The sequence below is a fragment of the Primulina eburnea genome, unplaced genomic scaffold (assembly GCF_022965805.1).
Source record: "Primulina eburnea isolate SZY01 unplaced genomic scaffold, ASM2296580v1 ctg739_ERROPOS11973397, whole genome shotgun sequence".
NCBI classification, from domain to species: domain Eukaryota; kingdom Viridiplantae; phylum Streptophyta; class Magnoliopsida; order Lamiales; family Gesneriaceae; genus Primulina; species Primulina eburnea.
Genome location: NW_027331510.1, coordinates 3,691,862 through 3,705,349, shown reverse-complemented (window position 1 = coordinate 3,705,349; position 13,488 = coordinate 3,691,862). Strand labels below are relative to the sequence as shown.

The window sequence follows — 13,488 nt, the reverse complement described above, 5'->3', positions numbered from 1 at the left end:
GCTTGAATTAAACTGTTTGAGTTAGTAAGGTAGCACAAGATGACTTATAAAAAAATATTATAGTTGTTAGCAGATTTACAACATTGTTTTTTATATTGTGGCAACGCAAAGCTCATACTAAGCGATGAGTAGACATAAGAGACCGCAACACGTGCGTGCCATTGGTTCGAGATGTTAAGCCCTAGGCAGTGCAGACCACGCCGCGTACGAGTGGGCATAATAATTGATGGGTGCGACCATGGACACTCCAACACCCCGCCAGAAATTTCTTTTTGAGTGACTCAAATTTACAACCTCGTTCTAATAGCAATTTTTAAGATCAAACACTTACCACATGTCGAAAGCTATATCTGTTAGCAGATACACAACTTTATTTCCTTACATCGTGCAGCGCAAAGCCCATACTAAGGACGAGACATGAGATGCTACCCTACGTGAGTGCGGTGTGTCGAGATGTTAAGCCTTAGGCGGTGCAAACCACGCCTACATATGAGCTCACAAAATAATTGATGAGTGTGACATTAACTCTTCGACATCCCTGGAGAAATTGATTCTGGGACGAATTGAAACTATGACCTTGTTCTAACCAAATGTCCAACTGATATGGGACGACTCGAAGCTACGACCTTGTTCTAAGCAATCGTTCGGATCAAACAGTTGTCAATATGCCAAAAGATATAATTGTTAGTATATGCACAAATTTATCTCATTGTATCTTGACAACGCAGCTTCTCATACTAAATGACGAGTGGACATTAGCAGTTGCACCATGTTTAGGGACGAGCTAGACATTTTGTCTTGGGGGTGTTTTTTTTCAAAATAATTCATCAACAAAAGGAATATCACCATATTCATTTATCTTTTGAAATTGGGTTGGATAAATTTCAACAATAAAAGAACTAACATAAGGAATATAATCATATTTATTTATCTATCGAAATTTAGTCGGACAAAGTTTCCATAATAGAAGAATTAACGCACACATTTTTCATAATACCGGTTTTTTATGAGAATTATTTTCTTACCCTCATAGTGACGTGTCAAAGACCAAGAAATTAAAATATATAATAAAAACCGAGCAACTTCGTTGAAGACAAAATTAGGAGGGCCACAACCACCTGCCCCACGGAGGCTCCTTCTTTGGCCACGTTGGAGCACCAACAATACGGAAGGTGGAAGGTCTCGTACAACTTTTCAAGAAAAATATATAATAAATAGAAAAGGTAGCATAAGCCTAGGTAAGCAATTTTTGTTTTGATCGGTTCAACATTCGACGCACATATGTCGTTTTCGTATGCTTGTATCCAAATCAAGCTTTTTCCAGTGCAAATCGTGCACTCGAAGATCTTGAAACATTGTAGACTTAAAAATGTCAGATTGTAATCGTTAAGTTGAGATGTGTTTATTCTGTCTTGAGTCTGCATATTTATGATTGAAAGGCTCCATGCCCGGATTTTGATTTTCAACTATCATTTGTACTAACTTCCGACATAATGGTCTTATCATTTTCAATAACCGTACACCATTAAATGTCTTTTAATGTCCCATAGCTTTTTTCGGCTTTAACAATTATTGCATTTGAAAATTTGATTGACTTTAGATACTTTAAGAAATATTATGTCAATCGAGAGTTGGTAGGACACTATATCATGAACTCGTGATACTTAAATTGAAACAGCTTGAGTTCAATGTATCAAACTCGATTTGCTCATATTTGACCGTTTGCAGTGCGATTGAAGTTAACGGTTATAATGGTGCACTTCATTTAAGACTTGGTCCGATCAAAAGTTAAAATTATCTTTTGCAGCTAGAGTTGTTATGTTTTGGCACGAACTCTTTGATTCTGTTTGAGCAGCTTGACTTGATCTAGTGGTTGAAACACATGTAAATACAAAAGATAAGCGGCTGGATGCTGAAACAACTTGATGTCGTTTTATTTGTCAATAATCAAAACTCATTCTAAAAAAATATTCTAACACAAGATTTTTTTTTGTGAGGCCCTGAACCTGCGGAAAAATTGTCATACATAATTTACGTCCCAAGTCTACACCACATGTTTATTTCAGCTGCATCACAAACAATACATGCATCAGCATTCCGAGTGTTAGGATCGAATTATAGTTTAGAAGGTGAATAAACTCTTTAAATGATTTTGCGATTAAAAGAGCTACAATAGCTCGTTCTTGAAATGCTAAAAAATTAACCGAGCTTCGAGAATTTTGGTTTGTGAGATATAATCGAAATACTAGACATCGCCATATTTTCAACTTGACTTCATCAAAGTTCCAGTTTGTTATATCTCTCACATGACAGCTTACAACTACATACTTGAGTAAATAAGTTAAAAACACAACAAAAATTTTGTTACAATCAAAATCAAAATTGATAGTATTTTCGTATCCCAACACCGAGATTTTAAAAATAAAAATCCTAAAAAATTCATTAACTAAAACCACTTAAAAAATTTCAACTTTTTTTAATACACTGCAATAATTTTTTATTTATTTTTATATCAATAAACACAGATAACTTACATTGTCTACTCCAATGATATCTTATAATAATTATAAAAATCTAAAACCCGTAAAAAAAAACTAGGAGGAAAATTGGGAATACAACTGATTTAACAAATAATTAAATTGCTACAACTTAAAATAATAAAAATTATATAATTGTTCTACTACAATTAAATCATTGAACAAGTTCCAACTCCTTCAATTTTACTCGTATCCTACTCGGTGACGAGCATTCTTCAATCGGCTTTCTTTTACTACTATTCATAATATTATTTGGTTGATTTTCCATCGATTTCCCTCTCAATAAATGTGGCCTTAGTTTATTGACATCAGATTGCTGAACTGGTTTGATGAAGAATTCATGTGCTCCTTGCTGCAAACAATTATTTATTCTCGTCGGAACATTTTCAGAGGACATTATCACAACTGGGATATCCTTCAATAATCTTGATTCCTGAAAAATAAATATCATTTCGATCATCTGTACCAAAATATATATATGGCTTTTTCTTTCGAATGATCCATCTTTTTTTTGGGGAAAATTACTGTAAATTTATTATTTTACAGAAATGATAAAAGTGAGATATTATATTTACTTTAATCTTTCTGAGGAGGTCATAGCCTGTTATTCCTGGCATACAGTAGTCTGTGATGATCAAATTCACTTCCATTTCCTGCAATGAAAATGATAATTATTTGACGATTAGATAAAGAATTTTATATCATTTTTTTTAAAAAAACATACATGATGAATATTCCTCGTTGGAGGAAAAGTTGGGTTTGAGTTTGTGTTCTTGTTTATGTCTGCGCGATTCTCATCTTCCAGCAATCCAAGAAACTCGAGCGCCTTGACTCCAGAATCTACTGTGGTAACTGCATGCGTGTAAAAAATATGAAATAAAATTTGAATTTTATATAAATTAATTAATATTTTATCTATTTTTTTAAAAAAATCAAATTTTGATATATAAAAAATGGGAAATATATATACCTTGGTAAGAAGAAGTTTTGAGGAGCCTCTCGATTAACTTTCTATCGATTATGCTATCATCGACTGCTAGTACGTGAAACTGAGTCGTCTCGTTGTCTATACCACTACTCATATTCGCCTCTCCGATAGATCGGTATCGATAATTAACAACAAAATCGCAAAAAAAAAAAAAAAAAAACAATATACAGTGTGTGGAATTAATTATTCTTGGGAGAGAATGAATTGAAGAAGATAAGTTGTTGAACATATATACATAGAAAAAATGGTAGGTGGTGGAGACAATATATGTATAGGGTTTGAAAGTGTAAGAGATTCTGAGAGATATATCGGACAGTTTGAAAAGATTAAGATCACACAAGATATCATTTAGAATCTGCAAGATTTCATTTGTTCATTTTTGAATTCGAGAATAAGCAACGAACTTTCTTGTTTTACCTACTTTTCTTGGATCCAATCTTTAACAAATATTTCTATTATTATTTTAAAATAAAGGGGATCCTTCGGATCTTTCTTTATTTTATTCAATTTTTATGGGATTGTATATTGTATTTATAATCTTGACAAAAACTTAGGTAAGACGGTCTAACGGGTCGTATTCTGTGATACAGATATCTTATTTGTGAATATCAGTAAGGTTGACTCGTCTTATAGATAAAGATTCGTGAGATTGCATGTCTCATAAAAGACCTTCTCTTATATCTTTTGGCAAAAAAAAAGAAGAGGAGGAGGAAATGGGATCCTTTGGGTTGTTCAAATGCGTGCAAGTTTGGCAATTTGATGTTTTCTTTAATAAAGATCGGATATTCCATTATTTTATTGTATGTATCATACATCGATATATAGAAGTCCGATTTGGTCAACAATCTTCTTTGGTTGGACTCGAAGATCATAAATGATTTTATCGAAGTGAGTATAATATAAAAATATTTTAAAATAAAAAATTATGCATAAAATTTAAATATTTTCTTGTTTAAGAGAAGGGATTGTCCTTTCCCGCTTTGATCGGATCTTCTCTAATGTGTGTCTCTTTCTTTATATATACTAGCTCACGTGTATGTTTGTTGCGTGCATGTCTAGTCGATTTTTATTATATATATAAGTACTCTTGTTAAAGAATTGAAATTAAATTTGAAAAATTAAACTTTTTCTAATTTTTAATATGTTTTTTTAGGTTTTTTTTTGTACATAAATTGATTTTCTCATGCAGAAAAAGGGCTAAAAATGGGTATTTTGGATACTTTAGAAATTACACCAAGACAATATTATGAGTTAAGTATTATAGTATAGATATGTATCAAATAAAGTAAAAATAAAGAAATATTTGAAGTTATTTGGAGGATAAAATTGAAATGCAATATATGAAGGAGATCGAGGAAAAAAAAAATCATTTTCTGCTAAGTTTATCCTAAACATTTAATAAATTTTTAGATTTTATAAAATATTTTTGTAGCTTATATTTCAATTTCTTTTAAATAATTATTTTAAAACGTTTGAATCTAATTAAGTCTTAACCCATTGGAGTAACGAAGATGAAACCTTTGAATCAAAATTTATTTTTTATAAAAATAAATAATAATAATAATAATAATAATAATAATAATAATAATAATAATAATAATAATAATAATAATAATACGCCTTATTTTTAATAGGAAATTATAATTTACAATTCACTTTAATAGTGAAGTGTATATGACAATAAATGTAGTGCAAAAAACAATTCCCCTTTGAATGAAATAAAATATTTTATAATTTTTTAAATAATTATAAGTTCCTAAATGATATTATTTATTTCTTTTACAATATATATATATGACCAAATAGCCTAAACTCATTTTAAAAGTTTTTTACTTGAAAAACGAAACGATTTGGCTCTAAATTCTAATGACTTCTTATGTTTCGCCCGAGCTAGCTTTAAAAGGCTATACGAAAGTGTTAGAAAAATGCTTTCAAAAAGAGGAAAGTGCGTAAAAATAATTATTTACAAAGTTTAGGAAAAGCCAAGTTTCGCCAAATTATACCATGTATAAAAAAAATAATCAAATTTTAGTCAATAAATTAATTATAATAAACTATATTTTTATCGAAAAATATATCTCTTGTCAGACAGTTTTACATATCTGTCAGACTGTCTCATGAGAGTTTTTATGTTAGATGTGTGAGACCGAATTTTTGTGTTTATCGAATATATAAATGTTTAGGGTCCATCCTCTTTAAAATCACTTTTTACATAACGTATCTAAAAAAAAGGTTTTTTAAGACCAATTTTCTGCTTATATTCAGCCACGTACTGTTTGCTCCCACATACTATATAATTAAGTATTATATTAATATCAAGATTACATATTTTAAAATATCCTAAAATATGCGACAAGTACACCAATCTTGACCAATTATTTTCATTTTATTTCTTGTTTTTTCTTTATGATTCTTTTCTTTTTTAATGGGATTTTCTTTACGGATCTCGATTCGTCATCAACTTTAAATTTTCTTGTGTTTCATATTTTTTTCCTAGTCATGATATTGATTGAGTTGATCTTTATCTAAAGCATCCTTATTCCTAATAGGAAACTATATAGGAAACAAAAAATACACGTTGTATATACATATATATTTACGTGTGTCTCACGTGCGCACATACACGTATTACATATATTATACATATATATTAAGTTGAATTCAATTGCGTCCGGCTGGCCCTATTTTTAAAAAAAAATTATATGTAAATCTTGTATAATTTTGGATTAATTTGATATTAGTTCGGGTAAATCAATTTAAAATATTAAAATATTTTTGACCCCGTCATTGACTGAACGTATTTCGATAAAGATCTGAGGGACCAATAAAGAGGAGAGTAACATGGAGTGAACTTTTTTAATGAAGATTTGATACACACATGAAAAGAGGATTTCTTGGTTTTGCCATGAGTGTAGCTCCATGTTTCTCTCTGTTTCCATGTATGAGTTGGTTCTGCATGGAATAATATTTTATTTCAAAAATAATAATAACAATAATAATAATAATAATAATAATATGCCAAACTTTTAATATTATCTATTATCATTAATTTTTTTTAATATTTAACTTAACGAACTGGGTTGAGTGGGTCACATGTGAGACCGTCTCACGGAGCATAATCTGTGAGACGGGTCAACCCTACTCATATTCACAATAAAAAATAATACTCTTAACATAAAAAGTAATATTTTTTCATGGTGACTCAAATAAGAGATTCGTCTCACAAATACGACCCGTGAGACAGTCTCACACAAGTTTTTGTCAACTGGATTTGGAAATTTTTTTAGTTCGAAGTTGTATTTCGGAATAAATTGTTCAAATACAAATTAACTCTAAACTCAAGCCAATTTACGTGATGCTGATACTAATTTTTTTATATGCGGTAACTATTATATATTCGATAAATAATCATAATCAGTGTTTAAAATTTTGATTAAGTCTTGTTTATTCTCGCTTAAGCTCGAAGTTTCATTAAAACGCTACAATTCCATCAAAAATGGTTAAAAAAAAAAAGGTCTAACATAGGTCGATCATATTAAGTGTCATTAAATACGCTTAAGTGCGATTTTTTTAAATAACAAAATTGATGAATAAGAAGAAGAGAGAATAAAAATCAGAGATTTTATATATAAAAAAAATAAAAATCAGTGATGTTAGCAGTATACAATCGCGCTTAATAATGATCAAGTACGACTTTTTCTAAAAGCAATATTGATGAACAAAAAGAAGAGAAATATGAATTAGAAATTTTAAAATGTTAGTAATGTATTTTATATAACTTTGAGACAGTAATTACCTACCTCGGAAGCTTCGATAAGCTGTTTCCCACCCAAAAAAAAAAAAAAAAAATTGGTTTGTTCCTTCAATAAATAAATTATTATTATTATTATTATTTTGAAAATTTTAAAATTATTATTTTTTATTAATATTACGAATTGAATCAAGGCCCAATCCGTTCCAAAAAATCAAAAGAGGAAGATGTTAAGGCCCATAACAAAGTAGTAAGTCCAATTAAAAATTAAAAGTTTAGAGATAAGGGCCTGATTAACCAACAAGACAAATTGCAAATTGTTGTTTCTTAATTAACTAATTTTATTGGTCAATTATCTAAATAACCTTAGATTATATTGCCATTAAATAAATTTGTTTAATGAGTATATGAAGAAAAATATATTTGAAATGACTTATGTAATCGGGGTTTGAAAAACGGCATTTTAATGATAACATTCTGCTTCATTTTAGATTAAAAAGTATGTCTTATGTGCAGCGATCTCATAGTTATATTCGTAAGATAATAAATCTGGTCCGTACCTAATATAAAAACACTATTTCTGACATAAAAAACAATTTTTTTAAAACTAAAACCAGCATATATTATACAATATTTCTTTATAACATAACTAACAAAAAATATAAAATTTAGACATAAAATATAATGTTTTTCGTATGTCTAATACTTTTCATACAAATCAACATATATTAAATAATATTCCTTACGTAACATAACTAAAAAAAAAATTGTGAACAATAATTTATAACTCGCGACAATAGAATATTTAATATATTTTTTATTAAATCGCAAAATAAGTCAATATATTATAATGAAATTCTATTCTATTGTGGTCTCGGCAATGCAAAGGTCACTTTGCCGTCAAGATCAGACGTGCTTTGCAACCAGAAACTAAAGTTTCAATCAACCAAACTTTGGCTTTTTTTTTTATTACAACACACGCGAGGAGGAGGGATCTAACACAAAGAACCGGCTAATCTGTGAGAGGGTGAAACCATTGGCCCGTCTCCCAAACTTTGGCTTTGATTCTAAATGAAAAACAATTAGTCATAAACATGCAAGCACGTAAAAAGCATAATTATTATTTGTATTTATAAATTTTGTGATTTTTTCCCATGTAATATAAAATTATTCAAAGTAAATGGTTACTTCATGGATCTCCACATCTTCAATTGTATAACTAAATTTTTTGTATTACATTTTTTTCCTCCTATGCAAGGTACAAAAAAAATGGGCACAAAAAATCAACCCTTGACGTTGTCACCACCTAATCTAGTGTACATCTGCTCGATGCGAACCGGATCACCGGTTATCGCAACTTTTCCGATTCTATAAATACAATAAATCGTTTTCTTTGAATAAAATTCATAGCAGAGTGAGAGCCACCATTAGCCAACAAGGGAGAAAACCTTGTGTTTCGTCTTTCTCGCAAGCGTTGATCATCATCAAATAATGAACCAACCGTGCCATGTGGCTTGCTGAATTCATCTGGGATTATACCAGTCGATGTGTTGTTGAATTCAAATATCTTCTGTAAAAATTCTGAATATAAAATCCCGAAAACGTTTAGAGTACTGCCTAGGCTCGACAGCAGATATTGAAGTAGCATCGAACTGGAACGACTTGTAGGCATGTTCGAGTTTCTTGCTGATGTCGTAATCTTGTAAAATGTCTATTATACCAAATACTAGGATAACATCATAGTACTCCCCTGTAGGTTCACCAACAGGCTGAGCCTCAGGGTTGTTTCTTCTCACAGTCACTTCTGCCCTTGCTGGCATATTCGAGCCTAAGTTAATCGATGTCAACCTGTAAAAACATGGATATTAATGAAGAAACACAGAATTCAATAATATTTTTTTTCAAAAACGAGCATCTTGTGCATACCGGTTATGATTGGTGTAAGTGTCTACATCTGATCTAGATTGTTGTGAAGTTTGAACATCGGAAACACAAGCCTCGGTGTTTAATGGTTGCCCTGAATGGGATATTTCTCGAAAGTGAATACCAACCAAAAGACTGTAATCCATGATTCTCTCCAGTTCAAGAAAGTCACAATCTCGATTCACTTGCCTGCAAGTTAAATATTAGTGGTAAGAGATTTTTAAGCATCTAAAAATATATATTTGACAAATTTTGTGTTGTTCTCTTATGAGATACGGATCAAATTTAAACGAGAAGTGACATACTAGGCGAAACCGACATGTTCACCTAACTATAATGGAAGTACCTCCAGAAATCTTGGTACCACGACTTTTGTAATCGAAAAATGAAGTTCAAATCGAGGTCCTTGAGAGTAGTTGTTGGGTCAATGTCCGATTCAGGTTTGTCAGTTAACCGCCCATGGGAAGAGCCCTTCAAGTCGAAACGCCTATGGATAGCATAATCGGTACAGAATAAGTTTCCCATTATGACAAACCGCACCTGTTTATCGAGCGGACAATGAACTTCTATCATAAATGCTTCTGTAGAATGGAAATTCATGATGAAAAATTCCATCTTGAAATTGATATATACCTTCTTTTGTGCAGGTCCAGTCATCCTAACACAATGAAGCCCAAAAAATTTGGTAACCAGAGTGTTTTCAAATGCCCGAACGTGTTTGTAATAAGCTGGTAGCATTCTTTTAAGCACCTGCTATCGATAAAAAGTTGAACGTTCATAGAGTACTTTTCTCACATTGGACACAAAAATTCTGACATGAATCTATAATCTGATACTGAAATATATACGACTCTGTAACCAACCAATAGATTAGTTTTTTCTAAAAGGTATCACTGGTAACCGAGATTCAAAACTCACTTTTACTTCCGACTTTTTCATGGTTTTGATCATGTATTTATCGTCATTTGTCAAGTAAAAGAAGCTTCCACTTTTCCCAGGCGAGGAGAGCTCCCGAAGAGCATCATTGCCGCATATGGATATCATGTAATCAGCAGGATCCACCTTGAATAACTTTCTAAGAGTCCTGAAATTATAATATCAAGTCTAGTCGAATCGAATCGAGAACATATTTCAAATCTATTTAAACTCAAAATGAAAATACACGCAGATGCGCAAGGAACATAAAGCTTATAATAAAACATCCCACGACAGATAAATATTCTGAAAAACAATGTAATGGTTGCAGTAGTATTAGTACCTCACCTGAAAACTAGTGGGCAGTAATCTTTCCATTTGAATTCACAAGATTGGTGCGGTGGGGTGTGTTTAGATCCTTCTGGGGGAAATCGTGTCCATATTTTATCCTTGGGATCAAAAGCCATAGCTTTTAGATCGAGGGATGTAGCTGGAGCAGGTCTTCCTACAGAATGTCTGAATAGAGGTACAAATGAGCCAGAAGCAGAAAGATGAACAAACAAAAATAGCACAATACATTACACAAATATTCATCAAGTGTAAAATCGACACTTATTGCATTCAAAATGTAGGTGTAGTGCCTCGCAACTGGAATTGGACGTTACAGGTGACTATAAAGAATTAGCAAAGATAAACAGAATGATCCAATGTCACTAGCAAAAGAATAAATTTTTAGAGTGCCCCGTTTTGTCTCTCTCTCTGAATTCTATACCAAAGAGCCACATTATGTATGAAAATGTTGATAAATATGCCAACTTAAAAGAACATTTCTATACAAATCATCCTACAGAAGTTGATACCTTATTCCTAGCTGCAAATTGAGCATGAGCTCGTAATGTTTATGGCCTTTTGATATAGTAAGTCCCTGCCTTCTAATTGGCTTTACCACGATACGAGGCCTACTACATCTTTGTGAGGAATCTGATTCTTCAGCTCCCAACCCTTCGTCTACTTCTCTTCCGGAACCTAAACTTTCACTAGTAACATCGCAACTTAAATCATATTCGGAACCCAAGCAATGATCACCTCCATTGCTCTCCATTGCATCCACAGATGCTCTCTTCGCCCCCGCATCAATCTCTTTGTAACTCTTCCAAGCTGATTTCTTTTGAAAGGACTCCCCTTCACAAGGCCAATTAACTGTCTTTTGTGAAGGGAATATAGGGATCTTTTCACCAGAACTAATCCTACAATCTCTCAAGTTCACCAAATACATTTCTTGAGGATTCCAATCAAAACCACCACCTACTTGAGCACTAGAAGGGTAATAAGTTCCACTCTGCTCCCTTGGATCCTTGCTCCACACACCAACATAAAAACTTCCATCCTCCCAACGGAATGTCCCGTTTCCCCTTGGCAAACCGTCCTCCCAACAACCGTCGTATCGATTACCAATGCTCCAAATCATAGTTCCATTGCCGTTCATCTTCCCATTCTTCCAATGTCCAATATACTGATTCCCATTGCTCCATCGATACCTCCCTTTCCCATCAGGCTGCCCCCGACGCCACTGCCCCTCGTAAAAATCACCATTAACGTAATTCATAACCCCTTTACCATGCTTCATATTCACCACCCAAGAACCTTTATAACTATCATTTGAGGACCCTGTATAGGTACCTTCGCCATCCATGAAACCATTATTGAATTGTCCCTCATATGTCGCACCCGAGGGCCAGGTGAACTTCCCCTTACCCATTTTCTTGCCTTTACACCATTCACCTACGTACATACATCCATCCGCCCACAAGTATTTGCCATGGCCGTTGGGGCAATTATCCGCCCATTGTCCCATATAAATATCCTCATCGGGAAAAACCTTTTCAATATGATGAGACTCACTAGGATTACAAATTTCATCATCGTCGTCTACATGGGCCACAGACATTCTTGTAAATATGCTGTTTGCCCTTTTCTTTGCAATCGCTTGTGATTTCTTCAACTTTGCCTCCCAAGCCTTCACAATGCCACTCAATTCTTTGTTCATTCTCTTTAAAACACACACCCTTTAATCTCTCCTCCTTCTCCACATCCTCAAGAACTCATTTTTCTGGCAAATTTTGACCTTGACCCAGATCAATTTTTCTCTGAGTCAGGGGTTTGAGTTCCAAAAACAAATCAACAACCATAATTCCGACGACCCAAATGGCCAAATATTAAATAGATAACAAACGCACAACCCAAAATGAAAGACAGACAGACACCTTATCTATGAATGGTGTATTCTCTGGCTCATTTTCTCAAATGGGTATCTTTTCCGTGTGTTTTCAAACACAGTACATAGATATATCTATGGGAACAGAGAAAGATGAATGTGAGCATCCACCACAAAAAGAACCCACAATCGAGAATAAAAATTCAAGAACTCTACAATTCTTTTGATTTGTTCAAAATGGTCACCCTGTCTCTGGTGATTATTTTCCAAAATTAGGTGTCAAAGAATTTAGAAAAAGCGGAGTTATCGGTTGACAGAGAAAGCGAAATAGAGTGAAACAAAAACCAATTACGGCCTAGTTCATTTCTCAAATAAAAAACAAAAAATCAAGAATTCTCTTGTCTCTTTCAGCCTTTGTTCGAACGGGAAATTTGGCTTCAGTCCCCAGCCGCTTTTTTTCTTTGTTTTCAGTCCCTAGGTACTTTTTTAGTACCACATTTCCACATGAAGTGTACCACATTTCCACATAAAGTGTACCACATTTTGTATGAAATAGTACCACAATTTTGTGGGTAAGAAGTGAATGCAAAAAAATATTATGATTGGGGATTTTTAAATAACTTTCCCTTGTTCGAACCGTCTTTTTGAATTTTTAATCGTAAGAAACTTTGGATTGGATGGGAGCCAAGATTAACAAACACATTGCTCCTGGTTTCCGGATTTGGCTCCTAAATCTTCTTACACACCTGACAAATGGAAGGATGAAAGAGACATAGTGGGTGTGATGTGTTTTCCATTATTAGTGCTCAGTGTCAATCCCCAATTCTACTAAAACTAAATCCCTTCTCACTTTTAATCAATTTTTTTATTCCAATTTATTTTAACTAATTTTGTTTAATATATTTATCATGTCCAATAAATAAATATTATTTTAAACACATAAATAAACCCAACTGATAGAAAATATATCAATATATATAGACAAAAACTTGTGTGAGACGGTCTCACAGGTTGTATTTTGTGAGACGGATCTTTATTTGGATAATCCATGAAAAAGTATTACTTTTTATGTTTAGAGTATTACTTTTTATTGTGAATATGGGTAGGGTTGATCCGTCTCATAAATTGAGATCCGTGAGACGGTCTCAAATGAGACCTA

General features: G+C 32.6%; 2 protein-coding genes across 3 annotated transcripts; both read right to left on the bottom strand.

Annotated features, from left to right (window-relative positions):
- Positions 1–2,575: 2,575 nt before the first annotated feature.
- Positions 2,576–3,917, bottom strand: LOC140821865 (two-component response regulator ARR17-like). The gene is made up of 4 exons (XM_073182519.1): positions 3,508–3,917; positions 3,262–3,389; positions 3,113–3,190; positions 2,576–2,970 (listed from the first exon to the last, which is right to left on the bottom strand). The coding sequence occupies exons 1-4, from the start codon at positions 3,752–3,754 to the stop codon at positions 2,692–2,694; spliced, it is 732 nt and encodes a 243-aa protein (XP_073038620.1). The 5' UTR covers positions 3,755–3,917; the 3' UTR covers positions 2,576–2,691.
- A 4,541-nt stretch (positions 3,918–8,458) lies between these two features.
- On the bottom strand, positions 8,459–12,747 carry LOC140822082 (phosphatidylinositol 4-phosphate 5-kinase 6-like). Of its 2 annotated transcripts, none has more exons than XM_073182804.1 (7): positions 10,975–12,747; positions 10,463–10,630; positions 10,118–10,283; positions 9,833–9,952; positions 9,546–9,739; positions 9,203–9,388; positions 8,459–9,124 (listed from the first exon to the last, which is right to left on the bottom strand). In XM_073182804.1, exons 1-7 carry the CDS (start codon positions 12,159–12,161, stop codon positions 8,836–8,838), a joined length of 2,310 nt encoding a protein of 769 aa, XP_073038905.1. In that variant the 5' UTR covers positions 12,162–12,747; the 3' UTR covers positions 8,459–8,835. The 2 variants fall into 2 exon arrangements, with proteins under 2 accessions (XP_073038905.1, XP_073038906.1); XM_073182805.1 differs by having other exon boundaries at positions 9,833–9,949.
- Between the last annotated feature and the right edge of the window lie 741 nt (positions 12,748–13,488).